The sequence below is a fragment of the Ambystoma mexicanum genome, chromosome 4q (assembly GCF_040938575.1).
Source record: "Ambystoma mexicanum isolate Mex_15411 chromosome 4q, UKY_AmexF1_1, whole genome shotgun sequence".
NCBI classification, from domain to species: Eukaryota; Metazoa; Chordata; class Amphibia; order Caudata; family Ambystomatidae; genus Ambystoma; species Ambystoma mexicanum.
In genome coordinates, this window is record NC_090928.1 from 1,270,105,931 (window position 1) to 1,270,129,323 (window position 23,393).

A 23,393-nucleotide genomic window follows, 5' to 3' on the forward strand; every position below is an offset into this window, starting at 1 on the left:
TGCTTCCGAGGGGGTGACTTGCCCCTAGAGCTCATTTTTTAAGGAGTTGTTGATGGGGACTTGGACGGGGTCCTACCCACACCGGGTTTCTCCTTCAGCTCCTTCTCAGTAATGATTGACAGGAACCGCAGTCTTCCATGTTGTGCTCAATCATCAGACACCAGAGAAAATGCGGTGTGGGTCTCATATGGACATCTTCGATGCTCACTCGGCACAGCTCTTAATGCATTAGTCTGGAGTCGACATTTTGAAAAATAACCATTGACACGAAGTCGAAGAACCGATCCAAAGTGAATTGGGGCGGAAAAACTGAACTGAAGTAACGGGTGCAGTGTGTGCTAGCTATACAGTCGGTGATGTTATGCGGAGAGAGCATGGCGGCCGTAGAGGGACAAAGAGTGAACGACGCACAGCGTCTTGTTCCAAAAGAAAAAAAGTTTTCGAAGAAGCCAACGCTGGTTGGAAGATATCAAAGATGAAGAATACATCGGAGGACACCATCCATTCCAAATGGAACATATGAGATTAATAGAAGGAGAGACAGCAGGAGCACTACAGAGGCACTGGGGGCTAGTGCGCGAGAAAGGAGCAATTAAGAAATTGCAAGTGCACAAAAGAGACGCGGAGCCCAAGTGCATGAGAAAAGGAAAGGGACTGGAAGAACACAACCAGGAGATGGAGGGATGGTGCATGACAACATAAAACACCAGGAAAGAGCAAAAGTACAAGCACAACAGACATGGAATGCCATTGCCGAAGTAAATGAGGAGGTATCCAGTGCACCAGAAACCTGAAAGAGTGCCTAAAACTCTTGATAGAAGGTGGGACAGCAGATGCCATGTGTATTACAATCAAGAGTAAATGCGTGAAGTTAAGAGAAAAACAAAATCACAGTAGATACAAGCATCCAAATTTCACACAAAGTGCCCCCCGCACCCCTAGTAAACATAAACAAGAGGAGACCAACACAGTCCACTTACGATGTACATATTTAAACACAGAACCCGGAGGCCATGAAGGAAGACAATTGCATGGTTTTCCTTACCTCAAAACAAATCCACTAGGATACCCCATCCCCGCCCTCCACCCAGGAAGGACTGGGGCGCTCGTACTGTCAGCGTGTGAATGCAAGTCAGTGCTGTTCCCAATGAGGGCCAGATGTCTGGCAATCCTCAGCCCCATCATGGAGGCATACATTGCTGGCAGCCTCTACAGGAGGACTGTCGCAGAGCTATTGACAATGTCCCCAGCCTTCTTATGTAGACGTAACGGATCATGTCAGAACACATGGCTCTATGATGCATCATCCAGACCATCCCAAAATGGCAGGCATCAAAAGGAGAATTCAAACACATTGTTTTACAACTGTAATTAGCCATGTGAGACAACCACATGAACAAGAATTTGACTCCTCAAAGCATAGCTAGGAATCATGTCCAAGAGATCATGGAGAAGGTATGTCACTTACTCATGTTGGGGAAACCTGGGTTCATTGTAGAGTTTAAAAGCACGCATGTGCAGTGCCACTCTGGGCTTGTAGTGGGTGTAATTTCATTAGTGAAAGGTACCTCAATACAGCCACAATCTTCCAAGTTAAGAGTTGTGTATATCACAGGCAATGGTGTAGCCAGGATTGTCTAACAAGTGGGGCCTGAAGCTAATGTAGTTGGGCCCACTCCAGTGACATTATGTCATGCGTACAACACGTCCATTCACCCAGCCTTGTTCTCCTTCCCGACCATGTTCCAGACCGGGTACTAGTTCTCACGTTAGATTAATCTCCATTCCCCCCCTTGGGATTAGATCTTCCGCTGGTGGGAGGAGTTGGGGAGGCCATCGGAGAAAACGTCAGGTAAGGGGTCATCGCCTTTATCTCAAATGGCCGCTCCCATGGCGTTTGTCCTCAGTGCACAATCGGGCCACATCTGGCAAACAACCACTAAGGGCATCAAACCTGCACAATACCCGGTCCTTCACCAGACCACGTGTTATGGCTCCTGTCGCTCGTACTCCCAACAACCGACAGATTCATTAGCTTATCATGGCATGGCATTGCGGGTTGCCATGTTAACGGCCACGCCTCTTTGGACAACCGCAACCTCATTGGATCCAGCAACGCTCAAGCCTCCACCGACCAACGCAATGGTCACGTGACGTGTCCTTAGCAATCACGTGACATGTCTCCAGGTATTTAAGGAGCTCCAGAATGCTACATGACACTTCTCAACTGTTTGTTTATGCCGTTTTGGAGCCTCCTCTTTGTTCTTGTTGCCTGGAACTACTGTTTTTGACCACGGAATACGTATTACGGATTCCTCGGCTTTTCCCTTTTTTGGTACTTTGTTTGGTCCCTTTTGAACTCTTGGAATTACAGACCACGGACCGTCCCTTGGATCAGCTCTAGTCAACTCCTTTGGCAAAGTCATACCCGGACTCGCTGTTGATAACCTGGAGCTCCAGCTTCTATTCTCCAGGAGCATCCTACTCAGGTGGTTTCCAGTGTGGCATTCCGTCTTTCCTCCCCTGGCCTCCCTGATCTTAGCCGACTGAGGGAACAGGCATTACCCCATCGTTTAGGCTTACCATCCAGTGGTTCTTGGTAGGTGTCATTCTCCCTTGTGTAATACTGTATAGTTCTGCCTTGTGTGTTCCTGTTCCTTTTCCCTTACAGCAGTCATCTGGACCACGCGGGTATCCTGTTTCTCCACCTGTGGCCCTAATCCTCGAACGCCAAGTGACTACCTTCTTGCTGTTGGTTGCTTAGGGACGGAGGTATTCTTGTTCCTCGCGACCATCAAGTCTTGACACATTAACATCTGTAAAAGCCCCAAAAATGCTGCTGAGTGGTCAATTACAGATTTTAAGTGGGCCTTGCCCGCTCAGGTCCTACCCTGTCTACGCCTCTGATCACAGGCATTACTATTTGTGTCTACTGCCAAAGAATGTGTTTTCCCCAGTACGGTACAGATCTCCACAGCTGGCTCAGAAAGGCAATGGACTATCTTTCTGAGTGATTAAGCCAGACTCAGAATTGCAACAGACCGTAACTGATGCTTTTTTCCTACCAATAATATTTTACCAGGAGCCCAAAGGACCTGGGATCTGGACCACAAAAGGAGTAAGTATCTCGCAGAACACATTGCGCGCCATAGAGCTCTGCTGCACACACCAAGCTGGCAGTAGTGGTCATTCCTCACCAGGTAGTCCCAACATCAGAGAACATCTGTGTTATTCTGCCTCTTGGAAACCAGTGGCCTAAAACATTCAGTGGTAGGTAGTGGGAGGCACCCAGAAGTAGGCAATATAGGCTCCTCTGCCCATCTCCTACAATTGCCAACTCTCTTGCCCACTGCACGGCTTCCGGGTGGCCCTTTCTTTTTTTGCCATTTCCCATGTAGTGTATTCGGGCTCTGCAGCCTCTCCACCATCAGTCGAACTGCCCTGGCCTCAATGCATTTGCATTCCAATATCTCTGGAGGATGAGAGAGCCAGGCCAGCTATCCCCCACCCAACATCCGACTATAAAAGGCAAAGAGATTTGGAGCAAAGTGGAGATCCTGTTGGCTCTGATCCACTACTTTGGGGGGTCTATGTGAAATGTGCGCAAGAATTTGACTGTAAATTGTTGCCTTTTTCACAAAGGAACCTCTCGCCAAAGGAAGAGAAGATGGGGAGTGTACCCTCACGTTCCCGGATTACTGTGCAGCGATTGGTGTCAGGTCCCCATTTTTGAAAAGTAGTCTGCCTTCAAAAAGCACTTCCTAGCAGTAACCACCACATCTTTCTTGATGGATGTGAAAATAGCAGTAAGAATGCGTAGAAAGCGATGAGGTTGTTTCCTTCTGGAGCCAACCCATTCTCGGCCCATAGCAGGCAAGGTCCAAAGGTACCGAACAATCCGTGAAAAAGCAGGAACACTTGGAGGGAGGGTAGCAAGCAATTCCTCCTGCAGGTAAATATCCACTGGGCCTGAGATCTGGAAAATAACTGATATCACCAACCTTCTAACCAACCCCCCCTAAGCCACCGTATCCCATTCCACTTCCTCATTGGCACAGCGTAAACAAGGGTACACCATGAAACCAAAGAGGGTCTTTAATTTACAGTGCTAGCATAGGGGATGAGCATAGGGCCCTCCTCTGCGGTCAAATAGCAAGCTTCAGCAGTAAAGACAATGACTTCCGTGTGGCGATGCACAGAACGATTGAGGACGACAATAGGACACATTTGATTTCCCTCTTTGATGACGTTGTCTTGGGTGTATACGCCACTCGGAAAGTGAGGTGGATTTGCTGCAACATATAGATGGAGGACAGGGTATGTACTGGTGGCTCTGGCAATGGAAGACTCCCCTTATTGGCACTGCCAAATACCTTCCTGGTCCGCTCCACTCAATTCGGTCCGGTCCCAGTCCTTAATTGCTGCACTGATTGTGCCCTGTCGAAACCAGCTGGAATACCAATACCAGAAAACTGTATGGTGGTTGCGGTTTGGGGCAAGGCAATGGATGCATTGAGAGAAGCCCCAGTGTTGCATGATGGCTTTTTAGAAATCAATTTGGAGAAGGTATTTTGTGGTGGTCCTTGTCCACAAGGCATCCAGAGACATGTTGAGGTAATCCGATTATAAGATGTAGTTTGTAGCTATAATCATACTGCAAGGACGTTGTCCCGTAAAATATGAAATCAGCTTGGCCACGCAGAAGCAGGTCTGGTGCGGCGGCTTTCCCAGATAGGTTAAGCGAGGGATCCAGAAAGAAAAAATACAATGGGCATCTACAGGAATGAGTCGTCATGCCTGCACCACGTGAAAGAAAAATCAAGACTTGTGCAAGGCGGTCTTCTACTTTGACAACATGGCTGATGCTACTTTCAATGGGAGCAGCCTACAGGTTTTTAAAGGGCAAGCTAGTTGGTTTTATGACTTGAGAGTGAGAAGGTCAACTGTTGAACATACATTTTTCTGTTAACCAGTCAGCCAGCCAGAAGCTTGCCAGCTAGAGCAGAAGAAAACACGACATGTTCGAAGGGAGGGAATGAATTTCACTTATGGCCTTATGATAATATAGTAAATAACCAGTGGCTGGCTTTGCTCCATGTCAGAAGTCATAGTGAGTGGAAAGAACTTCTCAAATGACCAACTCTAGTGGAAGACTAAGCTTATTCTGGATATCGGAAGCCTTCATTAGTAGATATTGTTCAGATATTCACCCAAATATTCATCAGGAATGTTCCGTAGTGAGCCAGCAGAGGGGCTCTCACAGATGTCCAAGTCTGCAGTGCACACTTTTTAATCGGTGACACTCCAGATCTCACAGGCAACCTTCAGTGGTCCAGTAGAAGGCCTTTCCACGTGGCCGTGGAACAGGTCTAGCAATGACACATCCAGGGTTAGACCTGTCCTGGAATTGGAGCAATGATGGTATGGAAAGGCTAGCAATGCTGAAACCGTTGGTGCACAGAGCATGCCTGGAATGAGCCATTTCTTCAGTGTTGGCTTTCCTCACAGTGCTGATGGTTTGGGACATGCAGACTAATTAGTCTAAGCTCCTCCAGGCCCGCAGATGACTTTGGTAAAGGAGATGGAGAATCTTAGCCTTGATCGTGGATGTTCTGGGCAAAACCATCATACGATTTGTAAATTAACCTGGTTAACTTTCTCAGTCATAATGGAAACTGGCAACATTTCAGCCAAAGTTTTCTTTAGTTCAATCTGTAAAACTTTCATCACTTTGTGAAAGGTTTTGCTGCAAAGTGAACTGTCCAATTCAGAATAAGAGGTGTAAGATTCCGCACACAGTCAACAGATGAACTCTCCATTGATTTGCTGCACAGATAATTGGCAAGTTTGTGCAAGGCTGGGTGTGCTTTGCAACAGTTCTGTGGCACTGGGAAGAGAGAGACCCGATTTGTCTCCTGTCCGACTCGGAGCTTCCATCTGGTTAGAGGCATTAAGGAGTTTGTTTAAAGCAATGAGGTGGACCCTCCAACACACTTACCCACGTCAGTCATAGCCTCACTAAGAAATCAACTGAAACTAAACACAGCAATACAAGAAGCTTGAAGTGAAGCTTACAGACGAATGCGATAGGGCTTGCATGACTCGTCAAGTCTCCTCAGTGCACAGGCTCCAGCTCTTTGATGAGTGGTCCTTAGGGAAGAACTTAAAGCAGCAGATGGACAAGTATGTTACAAGGAAGCAACAGAGTAAGTAACCCATTTGAAGTGTAATCACATTCTGATGACGGGCACTATAGGGGGTTGGCAGTCTCTAAATGCTGAAGATTTGCAAAGTGTCTCAGAGCAATGCAGAGTGGCACGATCCTTCTTACCTCTCGGATATCGAGGTGTCTGGCCACTCTTGCCGGAGTGAGGAGACAGGGCTCAAGGACCAGACATCCAAAGGGAAAGCACTAAGCCACGTTTCATAGAGGTGATCCGGGGTGTGGGAACTTAACTCACAAACGGGCAATAAACGCCAATGGCATGCTCGCAAATCCCAGAGGGTAGGGAGAACATCCAAGGTTACGCCCCGTGACTTCATACATCCACTGCAGAACTAAGGGCTTCATCTGCAGGCAACATGGTTGAAAACCCGCCAGGCCGACTCACACTTTTCTTCTTTAATGTTTGGTGTGACATACCTTACAAAGTTGGTACGTGGCAACAGATGTTCTTTTCAACATGTGGACAGAGTTCTTAGAGCAAAGTTCCTGTTATTAATGAATAGGGACCCCACCACCTCAGTTAACATGTGTTTACAAGGAAGTGCCCCTCTCCTCCCCGGTTCACTATTGGTTTGCATTGCCTTCCTTCATTGCACACCCCAGAAAACAGTTCAGCATTAACATCTGTATAGGTAGGAGCAGGCGTACAATCCACAATCAAGAAGACCAGATTTCAGGTTTTTTAAATTGCAGAATAGTAGTAATAACCAGGGGTTGATGGAGGCCAAGAGTGGAGAGAGCCGGGTTGGTTGCATTAAATGACATGCATGGTTAAAGGCACACATAGCATAGACACGTTAAGGTTGTGAGTGACACAGAGGACATGCATTAGTGGCAGTAGTCGTGCAACAATGAAGATGTGTACAGGAGAACAGCCTGGACATGCACAGTCCACCACCAGCATGCACCCCCTGGAAAACTACACACAGGAGTCAGGCTCTGTAAGTACATGTTTTTGTTGCCAAGTCTATTGACAGGTACCAGTCCCTTCCTTTTTTTTCCTAACTAGTACAGACTTCACTCATTTCCCGGTTTTGTTGCCCTCCTCCACCTCCTCATCCTCAACCTCCTCCTCCTTTTCCAAGTCTTCTAAAAGAACTATGCATCTCCCTTTCCAGGTTTTCCATGGAATATGCCCCCCCCCCAGTCCATGGCATCCATAAGTGGAAAAGGCTGTACCCCCTTTCCCGGGATATTATAAAATATATTGTTGCCCTTTCAGAATGCCCTTATAGGGCCCTTTCTTGTTATTTTATGAAATATGCTGCTGACCATTTTGGTATCACAAAAGGAACATGACCCTTCTCATGTGTAGGATTATAATGGCACTATTATAAACTTACACATGAGAAGGGAACTATATAGTCATATAATTGGCAACTCCTTAAGCCAATACAAACTCGGTTATAGCTTTTTCCTTGTCTCCCAACTCAACTACGGTCCTTCCCTTTCATGGTGCCCCGTCAGGAGAACTATCCTACAGTCCTCCCGATGAGGTCTCTGGAGCAAGGTTAATAATCGAGTACTCTGTTTGTGTAATTACGTTAAGATTTTCCGCATTTTGTTAACCAAATAGGACCGCATTATAATACCTCAATTCCCTGTGGATTACTAGCTGTTTTACATGGGGGGGGATGGTCACTTGGGAGGACTAAGAAAACAGCAGTACACCCATCCCGATAGCAAGGCAGAACACAGGTGTGGTTCTAGCCTCCTCTGATCGAAAGTAGGAACTTCCCCTTGAGAACTGCCGGAAAAAAGCACATGGCCCCAGTTCAGCCAAATTGTGAGTAAGATGACCACAGTGCATCTTTCACTGGCTCTAGGCCCAACATCGGTTTCAGGCCTCCTAGTAGAAGGTGCCTTCAAGCCGCATACAAGACGCAATTTCCTTGCAGTATACCCAGTCTTTCAAACTGAAGATATCTCTGCTCTACAGTACAGAAAGTACCGCCCACTGTGTACAAATCTCTCAAACCAAGGAAAATTTGTAACCAAAAAAACTAAACCCACAATTTGGCATCAGAAGGATTGCTATAGTCACTCGTTTGGCCATTTCCCCACATTCACACAGTCCTTCCCCTTACAATTAGCATGTAGACTAAGAAGCAGAAAACCACCATGCTTCTGTACCATCACTCAATGTAATTTACGCCATGCTCAGCATCCTTTCATTTTAACGCCAGAGTCGCAGCCAGCAGCACTACGGCACTTGCCCTGTGTCGCGATGCATATGACTCCCTACCAATCAGAAAGCAGGTTCCAGTATACAGAATGCCTGCTGTACTTCCCAATGTGCAAAGTCACACAGATTTAAATGGCGTCAGGACACATAGAAGCCACACCGTGGCACCGATATGCCAACTTAAGCTTCCACTGTGCTTCTGTGGCGGCACCAGATGTGCGACATGGCAGGTCATTGACATTGTAATACGCGAGAACAGTACAGGAGACTTATCTGGAGCATTATTGGGGCATTTCAGGAGACTACTGGGGGCATCTGATAAACACTGAAGTGGGCATCCAAGGAGCAATACGAGGGGTGGGCATCTGATGCACAATAGCATGGAGTCTGGCTGGAGACGCATAGGGGCATGTGAGGAGCACTGGAGAGGACAATGGAATATTACTGGGGGTTTCTGTGGAACGCTAGTGGGCGGGCATGCCAGTAGCCATACAGGAACATTTGAGGAGAACTACAGCAGCATCAAAAGAACATTACTGAGTAACATGTGCAGCACGTTACATGGGGCATGTGAGACAATACACGGGGCATGTCATGAACTGTCTGGGGCAAAGGAGCACTACACACAGGGCATCAAAGGAATATTTCTGCAGGCATGTCACGAGAATTACTGGGGTATATGAGGAGTGGTCCAGAGTACATAAAAGGAACATTACTATAGGGCATCGGAGGGACACTACAAAAGCATTACAAGGACTCTGGGGTGCATTCACTGGGAACAGGTTAGCAGCATTTGCTCATCTGAGCAGCACTATAGCGGTGCAATACTTGGCGTGGGAGAAGGCCAAGGATTATAGGGGCATCGGAGAAGCAATACTAGGAGGGTGCAGGTGGGCAGTAATAATGTCATGTCAGAGCCCTATAAAGCCCTATAAAGCATTACTGGGAGGGTACTGGAGTAGCATTACAGGCCCATTACTAGAAGCAACAGAGGAGCACTACAGGAGATGGATCTGCCTCCAAGAAGCACTGAAAGGTAACAGAGGAGCACTACAGGAAGTAGATCTTCCTCCTCCGCGGAGCACTGAAAGGTAACTGAGGAGCACTACAGGAAGTAGATCTTCCTCCTCCGCGGAGCACTGAAAGGTAACTGAGGAGCACTACAGGAAGTAGATCTTCCTCCGCGGAGCACTGAAAGGTAACAGAGGAGCACTACAGGAAGTAGATCTTCCTCCTCCGCGGAGCACTGAAAGGTAACAGAGGAGCACTACAGGAAGTAGATCTTCCTCCGCGGAGCACTGAAAGGTAACAGAGGAGCACTACAGGAAGTAGATCTTCCTCCACGGAGCACTGAAAGGTAACAGAGGAGCACTACAGGAAGTAGATCTTCCTCCACGGAGCACTGAAAGGTAACAGAGGAGCACTACAGGAAGTAGATCTTCCTCCTCCGCGGAGCACTGAAAGGTAACTGAGGAGCACTACAGGAAGTAGATCTTCCTCCTCCGCGGAGCACTGAAAGGTAACAGAGGAGCACTACAGGAAGTAGATCTTCCTCCTCCGCGGAGCACTGAAAGGTAACAGAGGAGCACTACAGGAAGTAGATCTTCCTCCTCCGCGGAGCACTGAAAAGTAACAGAGGAGCACTACAGGAAGTAGATCTTCCTCCTCCGCGGAGCACTGAAAGGTAACTGAGGAGCACTACAGGAAGTAGATCTTCCTCCTCCGCGGAGCACTGAAAGGTAACAGAGGAGCACTACAGGAAGTAGATCTTCCTCCTCCGCGGAGCACTGAAAGGTAACTGAGGAGCACTACAGGAAGTAGATCTTCCTCCTCCGCGGAGCACTGAAAGATAACCGAGGAGCACTGCATGGGGCATGAAAGGCAGATGAACAGCAAGTTTTCATGCAGGACGTTCCCTCAGAGTCCAGGCAGGTACTCTCCCAACCCTGTGACTCTAGCTTCCGAGTTGGAAAAAGGGCTGAATAGCTTGCCAGAGACTAGACTATTCAGTCTGGAGGGTAAAGCCAATTGAAAAGTATTCCATATTTGCTAAGGCCTGTGGGAAACAGACTACAGGGATTCCAAGTGGAGGCCACACTCACAAGTCAATAGAACGCATCATGCCATCAATTATTAATTTGGAGCCCAAAAATAAGGAGGGGTGGGGTGCAGTGCGGGGCAGATGCAACAGGTAATCCTGGCTGCCCAGATGGAGGATTAACAGCAACATATCTAAACCCTCCAGGTTCCTCTGTAGGATACTGTCAGAGATGGGTTGACTTAAGACAGATGTACAAGAGCAGGGTGGGGAGATTTTCCACAAGGCTTTAGTAAAAGTCACCAAGTCCTTGGTGTGACACATGGGTAGCTCCAGCCAAATGAACCTATCAAATGGGCTGCAGATCAATCTGCCTTTCTTTCAAGTAATTCATCAGTCCTCCCTTCTTTCCAGGAATTGAGAAGACCTCTGCTTCCTTCTCCCTCACCTAGAGCCGAGCTCTCAGACACAGCATTTCTCACCTATCAATTGTTCTGCCCAAACCCCTCGAGTGCTATTGAACAAAGCAAAGCTGCGCTTTAATGACAGGCAGATAACATACTGTGATTAGAGAACTCCAACAATCCGATTCATATCCTCCACAGGCCAATTAACCTCTGCCTCACCCCTTCCTGAAGAAGGAACCCGCGGGCCCGGTCTACATGTTCAAGCACCCTCTACCATGCACTGGCTTGAGATCGTGTAATGTGGTTACTTCCTTCTGCCTAACTCCAAAAACAAAGATACAAAAAGACTCCAGGCCTTTTTGCCCGAATGCTAAACTAGACAACAGTAACGTGCTCTGCAGTAAACAGAAAGTGGAATCAGGAGACAGACATGCTGAGAACAAGTTAGACACAGACTGGAGGGCACACACTTTGTTGTACATATGTATGCAGCACCCTATGCTTTCACACAGAAAAAGAGTACTTGCAGTTGGAAATGTACTCCGTCTTAACTGAGCTGTACTACACTATCTTGGTGAGCTCATGAAGTACTCTGGTGCATGCATTTCCTATTCCCCCCAAAGCCCCCCAATGTGTGCACCTGTTTCAGTATGTGACTAGGTAACACTGGCCAGAACCTTCACATGGACTGGTCAATACGGTCTCCCCTTATTCATCACAGCCCTCGGAAGGCGCTTCACACACCCCTGAACGTCAGAGTCTCTTTCCAAGAGTGTCTGCACGTTGCAGTATCATGGAGGCGCACAGCTCTGGAATATGGCTGGTCACTGTGAGGCCTAGGTACTGGACAGCCAATCCGACCATGTCATGGGGCAGCCTGAAATGTGTACAATCCCCATCAGTCAGGGCTACCTGAAAATACCCCCTTATCAGGTTGATGGTGGCTTGAAATCCAGTGGATTAGGATGGGGAGGAGAATGAGAGAGGGTGCATTACACAAAAGCACTCTCATTGTTCATTGTTTAGAGTAAGAAGACAAGTAAGGGACCAATGACTGAAGGAGTAGGTCTAAACAGCATCCCTTGGACTCCTACGGTGACAGCGGGTACTTAAGCCCTGGGGCTGGTCATCATTGCAGTGCCATAGGCACACATACACAGAGGTGCCCTGGTTCTGCACTGAACCTCCCTCCCTAAGAAGCCCCAATTGAGTTCACATGATGCCTCCCTTATGATTATGACCTCATCCATATTGACGCCGTCAACTCAAATCAATGGGTTCAAGACCGCTGCAACAGACATACGGCATAAAAATATCATATGGTGTATAATTGTCATCAGAACAAGGCCCTCGAATGTACATGGCCCACGGGAGTTCGCCAAGTTCTGAAATTACAATGTACATCTCCACGTGGTCGATCAGGAGAGCAAACGGGACACAGACCGTTGCAAATAAAGCAGTTTCCTACATTCTTAACTGCTCATTCCTTTCAAAATTCAACGTTTGCCTGCTACACAAAGAGGAAGTGATACAAAAGCTGTTTCCGGAGCAGAGCAGAAAGCTGCAATCGGCATGTTCTGCTCTAACAGCCGTTCTCAAATCACAGACAGAGTTCACAAATTTAAGTTAAAGGACTCCCACCTACCACTTTTCAGCTACTGAGTGCAAAAGAGGAAGGTACAGAAATGTAATGTAGAGTAAGTCTCTGGATGCGAGAGCAGAAAGATACATTGTGTAACCGCATAAGTTGGGAAATTCAAGTTAAAAAGATCTTAACTGATACATAGGGGAAAAAGAACAGGACGTGGAAATATTCCAACTTGCTAGATGCCATTTGTGTTGGCAAGTAAATACATGGGCCTGGCCAAGTGCCAGGGACAGAGACAGAGACGCACCGGTTCAGGCACTTGAAGGGCTGGGGATAGGAGATAACGCAGCAGTGGAACACAGCTCGTAGAGGGGAAGCCATACATGGTGGAGATGGCTTATTGCTGAGGCTGTATTTAGACTGGCAGTGGAGTACAGGAGAAAGATGCGTTTTCCATGCATTTCAAACTAGAATAACATTTCCATTGTTCCTACCAAACATGTTCATCGCTTATGTGATAGTTCCCCTGTTAGGATTGATGGCTTGTTATGTTATATTCGCTCTTCTTGCCGCTTGCCCAATATAACATATATGCTTTTAGGAATAAATGAGTTACACTGAAATATATTATATAACCTAATATTTCATTCGCGCAATGACTTCCAACAGTCAACTCCAAAAGGTGTTTTCGAACACAATTTAATTTCCTGGCCGTCTATGTTTTAGTCATGCAAACGGCACAATGGATCAAGCTCCAAGATGCAAAGCGGTAGCATTTTGCTCGATTTATTTTAGGCATGAATAACGACTGATGATCAGGGGTCAATCACAGCCTTGTTGCCCGAGGTGGAGATCCATGACCTCTGGTTTCAATTATATAAATAGGAAATCAAGACTGGGGAAGCATTCCCTCATTGCACACAAGATTCATGTTGGCTTTCAGCTGGCGAATCAGGAACTGACCTCCTTAACCTATGTCCAACAATTCCTCCACACAGACATACAGGACCAGGTTCGCCTACTTCTGATAAAATATCCATCATAAGGTGCAATTTGTGGTTTTCTTTTGTGCACAGTCAGTATTGCTGCATTTGCCAGGCTAAGATTACAGACATTTTTATATGGCTTGGTCCAAGATGCTTCCAGCTTTTTGGTGACGTCAGGGACGAACAGCAAATCTACCACATCACGCATAATTGTGTCATTACTACCTTGTTATGTCAGGTTTATTCCAGGCCTGAGCCACTTCAAAGTAGTAATCATGGGAATATTGAGAGAGGTCCAGCAACCTCTCCCTGAAGGACAGAAGGTGTTATAGGATTTAGATCACTTTCTTCTGTATCCTGGATTCTCATCTGCTTGATTAAATCTGGAGCCCGGCTGCCTAGAATAACTCAAAAGGTCTCTGTAGACAACGGTTTCATTCAATCAACTATAGAGTTTGACTGCTAGCGAATGATGATATCCTCAATGAAGCATGCTCAGGAGAAAACAATTAGGAGGGCATCAACTACCACAGGGTGGAAAGTAAGGGCTTCGGATGAGCTGGCAGCGCAATCTAGCAGAATAAACTAAAACACTTCACTTTGGCGAAAGAGCTACGCAAATAAATCATGCTCACTTATTGAGGCATTTGCTGCAGGAAAGAGAAATGTCCCCTCACCCCCCACCTCGGCACACCACCCCCACCCAATGTGAAGGCTTTACATAATGGTCTGTAGCTCTGGTTCACCGTGAAAGGTGAGGTAGAAGCATTATGGGGAGGCTATCTCTTCATGTGCACGGTTATAGGTTTTGCTGTTAATGCAGAGTGAATTCACACCCGCACAGCGCCAAAGGGCCTTTGCAGACCGGCTCAAACCCAAACATGTGTGATCCAAATAACACTAAATTGTTCACATATGCCAGGACATGGCAATGTGTAGAATTTATTTTTGGCGGACACCCTCCGGCAGTAGCCAAACAAGAAGGCAAGTCAGCAAGGTATATGTTGAAGAGCAGGGGCGCCAGAACCCAACCTTGCGTCACCCCATGCACTACTGGTATCGGTGCTGTTAAGGAGCCCTCGCTATCCAACTTAACCTTAATTGTGTTAGTTGTGTGTAACAGCTTTATAAAATGAGGAATACCAGCCGGGCAGCCAAAGGCCTCCAACTTCAGCCACAGTCGGCTTCGATTGACAGTCAAAGGCCGTCTGAAAATCCATGCTGAGAGCGTAGAGTCCCTGAGGACCCTTGGGACACGCTCGCTCCGTCATATGATCCATTAACCTTAGATTACATAGCGTAGAATAAACTGGCTGAAAACCCCGCTTGGAACTTATCTAAAAGTTCAGACCTATTTGCCCACCTGTGTAGTTCCTGTAACAGGAAAGACGAAAAGAGTTTTGAGTGCAGTCTAGCATTGAAAGCAGTAAGCCGCTAGATGGGATTAAAGCCGACCCCTTCTTGAATTTGGGTATTAAAATTGATGTTTGCCAAGAGGAGGGTATTCTTCCTTCAATCAAAACTTTATCAAATAATATCTTCAATAATGAAGCCCAAAATCCAGGTCCTTGCTTAAGAACAACATTTGATTGTTTGTTTGTTTATTTTATTTGTATGGCGCTCCAAACCCGGAGGTAGAAGGGCGCTTAAGAATATGGTTACAGTGTGCATACTTCGTACAGGTTTAGAATATATACATATATATACAGTGGTTAATAAACAGAACATATGCAGTGCGTACAATATACAATTTTCAGAATAAATACAGTGTCTAAGCCAGTATCGGCACGGGTCTAGAGTTAGTGGTGTTATTCTTTGTTTAGCAGCCATCTGATGACCTGCTTCCTAAAGATCTGGAAGGATTCGACAGTTTTGATGTTAAGCGGTAGGGAGTTCCAGAGTTGGGGGGCCAGCACTGTGAAGCTTACCCCTCCCGCTCTTTTTAGGTGGAACCTGGGCACTAGTAGGCAAAGAGTGTTGGAGGATCTGGTGAGTCTGGTGGCAGGTTTCAGGGTGAGTTTATTAGCTAGATAAGGTGGTGCTAGGTGATTGAGGGCTTTGTACGTGAGGCAGATGATTTTTCGATCAATTTTTTGGCGTATGGAAAGCCATTTGCAGGCTTTCCTAGTGGCAGAGATATGCTCTTGTCTGGGAATGTTGAGGGCTGCGCGTAAGGCGTTATTTTGTATTACCTGCAATTTATTGAGTACGGATTGATTAGCGCCTAGGTACAGGCTGTTACAGTAATCCAGTTTGGATTGTATTAGGGCCCTGGCAAGGGTGAGGCAGCTGTTGGGTGATAGGAAGGGTCTGCTGGCCCTAATGAGCTTGCCGGTATAGGCAGCGGCTGAGGCGATCATATTGGTGTGTTTGCTGAGGTTGGAGTTGGCATCTAGATAGAAACCCAGGGTTTTTACGCTTTTGGCTATGGGAATGGGATGACCATCGATGGTGATGTTATTATAGCAAGGGTCAAGTTTAGTTAGAGTGTTGGGGGAGCCGACAATTAGGAGCTCTGTTTTCTCATCATTCAGGCAGAGACCATGGGAGGCCATCCATGCCTGAATGATGGAGAATATTTTGTTGATCCGGGCGGAGTCTTCTTGGTAATTACCAGGCTGTTGGGACCGGGGGCCCTGGAGGACTTGAGTTTACCTATTCTCAACTCTATTTCTTCCTCATCAAACTCACAGAAAGTCTCATTAGGAGGAATTTCTCACCATATGCGCTACAGCTGGCCCATTATCAGAGGTCCGTCCTCGCAAGCATTGAATCCACTTGCCTTCACTAATTGGGTTCAGGGTTTTATGATCACAATTACCCTTTGCCTCGCCCAACAAAGCCCATATACTCCTGGAGTTCCCTGTACTAAGTACCCTAATCATATGCTGCCAGTGTAGACTCTTGCTGGACCTATGACGCGAGCGCAGCCAGTACTCCTTTTCCGCTCCTTTCATTTCTCTAAGGATTTCTGTAACATGAAATCTACTTTTTATTCTGCCGAATTCCTGGCGTTTTCCATCCCGGAACGGTCCCATAGAAGGTTCAGCCAGTTCTTGCTGTATCCCACTTTCTACAAACTAACTAAGACTGAAAGATCAGAACTGAAGCACGTGTCAACAGAGAAAGGACAACAGGGTATCTCCAGAGAGGAACCCAATACCACGCCACCACCAACAGGCACACCGTAACCACGCATCAAGCATCAATGTCCACATTGCCCCAATGCAATGCTTCAAAAGATGCCTACGACCTCCCTCTAAAACTCTAGAGGTCATACATGCAGCTGCAAAAAGCTTCATTAACCCCCTTCCTGAAAGCACCTGTATGAACGGAGGGCGGTTTTGAATATTTATCTAATCAGGACACAGGGACAGCGCATATCTTTCTGTATCCCTGACCCCATAACACACAATACTGGAGTGCTGATCCTGCAAGCATAATCCCACACTCTGTTCAGATGGAACAAACCCACTCCGTCTCAATGTATTACATAGCAAGGTATCAACCAGACTCTGCCGCATAAGCCTCTGCATGCAGCAAAACAAGCACTGGGTGTGGGTCAAGGGTTAACAAACCAATGGGCGAGGGGAGGGCACAAGCAACACTGTTAATGAAGATGCAATAGTGATCCTGCTGCAGATGGTGGCTGCATAGGGACCTTGGTGCTTAAATGACATCTGGGCCCTATAGTTTCTATGGGTGTAGATAATGTGCCGGCTATCAGGGTTTGAAAGCTGCAGTCTTTGCTGAAAGGGAGGTTGTTGAAGATGGTCTCTCACTTCTAAAGGGGGAGACCCACACAGCACACTCTACCACCAAGGTAGGCTGCATTAATCGAATTACAATTACCTGCATAAAGACCTGTGACTTAATACTGCCCTCAGACACTGGAATCTCTGATAACATGCCATGCAAGCTACTGCAAGACCAACAAAAATATCAGACGAGAGACAGCCAATTCCGACGATACCAGAGCCAACCTGGCCTAATGTAGAGAAGACAAGGTCTACACTCGAAGAGGCAAACCGAGGTCTGAAACCACCACGGTCTGCAGTAACATCAAGGTCTACAGTAAGGACCCATGTCTTTTACACGCCAGCTCCTACACTACGATCATCTGAAAGAAAATCCAAGATCTATGCTAACTCACCACGCAGGGGCAAGGTCTACGGTTAAGATCTGTTAGAGACAAAGGTTTACAATGGCACCCTCCAAGAGACCCGCCAAAGACAATGATCACAGCCCCACAAGTCAGAGAAAGGCCAAGGGCAAACTCATGAGAGAAACCCATCACCTACAGGTTGTTGCTGGAGGTAAATCCTCCACTTTGACTCCAAAAATCAGTAGATCTACTGCACAGTAATTCCATCAGCAGTAAATCAGCCAAAGATCCCCATGAATTCCTACGGACTACAAAAATGGGAAATTACCACCACATGTAACCCCAGTGGTAACTTCACAGAACCAAGTAGTGGTAACGGTTACTGAGTTTGGCAGTATTTCAGCAGATTTACATCCAAACACCACCAAACTCATTATGAGGCCCAAAGTCTTGATAAACCTGCACAAACTAAGGTCTACATTAACACAATAGGTAAACCAATGGCTGCAACAATATTCAAGGGGAGGCATAGCAAATTCCACAACAGTAGTCCGCTTCTCTCTCTCACACACCTGCCGGAACAGCATGAGACACAAAAGGTATACGCCAACATACCATAGGTGTGAGGCGAGTTAGGTCCCCCAAGATACCCCTTAGAGGCAAGCCAAGGTCTACAATAACACCCCATGGGTGACAACAACCCTCCTGTCCCCTTATACACCCACTCCTGCGCCTCCGACCAAGATTTGCATGAGCCAGGAGAGCAAACACTACGCCAAGTTTCTGGACAAACCAGGCAGTCGGACTACTACAGTGGTGATTTGACACATTACAAGAGTCTTAAAACATAACAAATCAAACAAAGGTTCAAGAGAAACTACCTATGATACCATCCTAGGGGAAACATAGGTACAAATGGGGACAAGACAAGGTCAACAATGACATCCCATAAGAGACAGTCCAAGGTCAACACTAATCCCAAAAGGCGGACTCAATAAGCTTCATGTAATACTCCAAACTAAAGACTACATATGTCTGGTCTACATTGACCAATAACTCAACGTTCTAAAGTGGCTCTGCAACAGCCATGGGTTCACTGAAGACAGCATAACAGCATAATGCCCATGAGGGCTACTGCACAGGCCTTTGGTGCAGTTATCCTTTACCTGAATGCACAGTGGTGCTCTTACAGATGCTAAAGAGAGACTTCTGTGCAGAAATACCTGGAGCTTGAAGGGTCCCTTCATGAAGCACCTATCGGAATCTGCAACAGTCGAACATGCAGCCATAGAAGCTGGAGTCAGCTTTCCACACTAGCCGCTAATGTGTCAGATTTCCTGTGTACCGGATCTGTGGAGAGTGCAGCACTAAAACAAGCAAGGGTTCAGGTGATATCACATTCTACAGCTGCCAAGTTCTTTGGCAATCCTGGGAGCCGAGAAAAGCACCACTCTCGCTCATAACCCAGTTCAAATACAGTGTCTAGGAATGCTCTGAAGTCTCACATAGCCATCTTTAACAAAGGGGGGAGTCGAAGTGTGCTGGGCTACCTCCCCCAAGCAAGTATAAGACAACCCTTGAACTGTATTGTCTAGCGGTCCAAGGCAACAGCACATGTAGCCCTCTCCAGTTACAGTTCACAGCGGTAGCTACAAGCAGAATGATGGCCTTACAACAAAGCTAAGCATGAGGCAGAACATTGGATGAGTATCTGGGGCACAAGGCTCAGTGAATTAATTCAGCACGAGGAAGCAGGGGGCTCACCAGGAACGACAAATGGCACAAACATGAAGCACCAAGGACTATGGGATTTTATAAAAAATAAAAGGTGAAAGGAACTTTCCAATGTATGGTGAACCAAATGCATTCAAGTGTCGACAGTCAGAGTCACGTGCATCGGGACATGCAAAGAGCCAGGATTGGGGGGCTCCAACACTCATGGTCTCCTCCAGGAGGTAACTTCTAAAAGCAAACATGGAGATGGAGACCACCACAGTCAGACACCCTGCGACGGGAGTTTGGGAAAAGAGGCAATGAAGGGGGATTTTTAAGTGCTAGTGAAAAGGTACAGATTGGAAGACTATCGACTGGGAGAATGTAATCCATGTCAAAGAATAAATCTCAAGACAGAGGATATTAAAAGAGTGAAGTGGAAGCCAGTCCAATAAACCGTCAGGTCTCCTCAGATATAAACCAGGCTGGAGGAGGCAGGTGCAGCCATCGGACCATGACATTCCAAGTCTTACCAAGGGTTCTCTTGGGCCATGCACTCAGGCAAAACGAAATTAATACATTCCACATGAATACAGAAGACGTTCTCTACATGTCTCTGTCAAAGGAAAAGGGACAGCTGGTTTTGGGAATCTGACTGTGGGCATCTCCCTCCCCTTGACCTCCTCCATCATCTTGTTTCTGATTGGGTCAATCTTTCTTGATGGTAGATCTGTACTTACCCCATTCCACTCCACGCTGCCGATACTCACTTCCTCTCCCCCGACCGTGCCGCTCTCATACTTCACAGTGCTGGCAAAGCTGTCGCGGCTTCGCCTCTTCTCTGTGCTTTCCCCCTCCTTCAGCAGCTCCACTACCTTTGTCTGGTTGATGGGATCCGTTCCCTGTGGGAAAAGGAGTCAAGGAATGAAAGGGCGCAGCTTCACACCCCCATCTCCTGCCAATAGAGCACAGGGGCAACCCCCCCAGCAGCAGTAATCATTCAGTTTCCCGTGTGAAAGGGACACAGGCGTAAGCATGATGTTCCAAGTCATAAACCACTCCCCATCTATAGTGCATTCAGTGCAACGAAGAAGACACAGCTATGGTTTAGAACTAGTGCCACTAGCCATTATTCATTCGTGCCAGCTAATCACGGGCATTCACTCTGTATGCATTACTTCTACACCGCATAGGCATAGATGCACGATTTATTTCCCACTTCAGGTCTATGCTGTACATGCATTCAAGGCAGTACTCATTAGCCACTTCCTGTCTGTAGTGATTATGTCTTAACCAGTAGCAGAAGGGCAGCGTTCAGCATCTAGACTTCAGGTACAGCGATTATAACGCCAAGACATTCACCCCGTCCCTTCAACTGCAAAGACCATGTTGCATTGGGAGCCTGAAACCATGCCTCTTGGCTCGGTGGCATCAGTCGCCGGGTCGCTTGCAGCAATGGCAACTGGTGAACAGTCTGGCCAGTTGCAAGGTCTGTTACAATGATGGTGAAGGTTACATTTCACCCTCAACATGTGTGGTAAGGATGAAGGATATCTAGGAGAATTGTGTGCACCGACTGTCCCCCACACAGGGGCAGTGTTAACACACGCGTTCCCTTCACAGCTTTGTGCAAGTCCTCCTGTTTTGCCTATTCAGCCGCGTTGCAGCTGGAGGCATCTTTTGCATCCAATAATCAGAATCACATCTTTCATTTATGAATCAATTTGGTGTTAATGCAAACTTGTTTTATTACAGAGACGGTCCTCCATGTTTTGTGGCGTTCCTTCCAGGGTTGTGTTTAGATACTGCATATTGGCAGGCCCGGTAAGGAGGGCAACAGGAGAAGTCGCTGCTACACAAATCCAGCCTATCTTTTTGGCATGCGACAATTGTAATAACCCGCCAGAATCGACCACATTAACATTGTCCCCTGTATCAATTATATCAATTATTTAACTAAAGTGTCATGCCACTACTGTACATGAGCTGAGAAACACTCAAAAATAATGTCTGGTTTAGTATATTTTTCATCATATTTAATTGGAGAGAAATGTTTTGCTTTTAGGGATTTTAATATCAGTACGTTTTCATGCAGATCTATGAATTTTTTTTTTTTTAATTGCGCTCATTTGACGAAATTAGCAAAATTGTGATTACAATTTTGTGCAAGTGAAATTGCATCACGTGGCCTCTGATCTGGTATTTATTTGCCCTTTTTCCACACTGCTGCCGTTTGCTGGAAGCGCTCAGTGGGTCTGTTGGAGTTTCTTGATCCGCCTTTGCTTATTAAAGCATGGTGGATAGACGAGCTTCCGGATGCCTCACTGCTTCCTCTTGCCTGGAATGGAACCAGCCAATCGTTTAGACCCGTGCAATAACAGATGCACTTTTACACACAGCTCCTGTAGCACAGGAACGCTACAGGGAGGTGCTGTGCGAGTGTTCCATACCTTATCGAGTACACACTTATCCAGCCAAGGCTGAAATGCAATGGGTCCCGTATGTACAAGAGTACAGTTATGTGCCGGCACGATAGATCAGTGAGTTAAGCGTTCACCCCATGTATCGGTGCACAAGTCAAAGGCACAGGTTCAAATCCCAGCAAGGCCCATTAGGCCTTTATAAAAGGAGCACAATTAAAATGTGTAACACCACCATTTATTACAATGCCAGGAGTTGGAGGAAGCCAATGACTGGCATCTATTCTGTGTGTCCCGGCTCTCTGCCACACTTTTACGTGTCTATCGAAAGAGTATGTGGTTTACCTTCATATTATCAGGACATGATCTGCACAGCGCAGTGCAGGACCATGTGAATAATTCGATCATCGATTATGCATTAGAAGATCTGAAGCATGCAGTTGAACGAGTGTGGGCGGGAAGGGAGCTACCGAGGATCTGCAGCTGGCAAAGGGGCGCATGGCTGTGGCTTCAAGGGCAGTTCTGGGTGGAAAGGCTCACCCTCCAGCCTCGTCAAGTGTGCCCCTGCACCACCGTGGTGGATAAGGCAGGATCCTGTCATCCACCGGATCCTTACAGATGTCTGAGGAGGGACAGGATTCCAGCCCAGGACTGAGCCTAATAGGAGGACCGAGTGACAGCTCCACTGATCCAAAGTTACATTTGGAAGCAGCCCTACAAACACAGTGCAATCTTGGTATAGCACCAAACCAAGTGGAGGTTCGGAACCACTGCCAGCATGGCGCGTGTTCTCTTGTACCCCTCCAGAGCCAGCCAGTTTCACCATTCTCTCACACCACAACACACAGCGCCTCTTGGGGTCTTTCTTTGTGCAGTTCGTGAAATACACTTTTGTGATTTATCAGAGGATTACATGCAACAGAGGGCAAACGACACAAATGCAAGCGGTTTTCAGACTGAATGTGACTTACTGTACTCTACATGTCAGCAAATGCAGCACAAGAGAGAAGAGAAGGAGAGAGGTGAGGGCAGAAAAGGTTCACAAAACGTACAGGACTACAGATGAACTTGTGAGGGAGAGCGCTATGGCAGTGAGCTCTCCACCGCGAAGGCCAGACTCTGCCACTACTTGACCCAGAGTGCCTACACTACACCCCCTTGCCTATGCAGGGGCAGGTAACGGAAATTACTGAGCTTACAAATAGGTGAGACATAGAACCCACCCCCAGTTATCCTACAGGAAAATGCTAACTTCCTTACACTTCTCCCCATTTGGAAAAAAATGAGTTCAAACAAGGCACACACAGAAACAGCAGTCCTTAGATTGCGAAAGTAACATTTTACAAAGAGTTACAATTGTTCATTAAAATGTCATTAAAGTACATTCCTAAAAAACTTAAGACAGAGGATGTTTTGTTTCCCACCGAATATAGAAATAGTTGTGCTTTCCTTTGGGGGTTCACACCCACCCCCACCCTCACATACTCCTTGTCAGTGGGACAGCATCATGTACCTGCTGCCTTTACCTGCTCACTGAAATAAGGCTCCTGAACCAACTACAAAATATTAAAACAGTACCCTTACTGCAAAACACGTCTAAACCCTATAAAGGTCACAATCTTATGGTGCCAATTGATTTGCAAGTCATTGTAGTTAACTTTCATTATAATAAACCCATCCCATTTTCAGATGATTGACTACAGATGACAGTGGGGTTTCTAGGTT

General features: G+C 46.7%; 1 protein-coding gene across 5 annotated transcripts in view; it reads right to left on the reverse strand.

The window, feature by feature from the left end:
* KLC4 (kinesin light chain 4) overlaps positions 1-23,393 on the reverse strand; it is a 620,713-nt gene that overhangs the window by 133,576 nt on the left and 463,744 nt on the right. For 4 of the 5 annotated variants that reach the window (XM_069608885.1, XM_069608886.1, XM_069608887.1 and 1 more), the window contains exon 13: positions 19,989-20,150. In XM_069608885.1, the coding sequence (XP_069464986.1) occupies positions 19,989-20,150 (162 nt within the window). The remainder of the gene's footprint in view (positions 1-19,988; positions 20,151-23,393) is intronic. The other variant, XM_069608889.1, reaches the window with a different exon arrangement.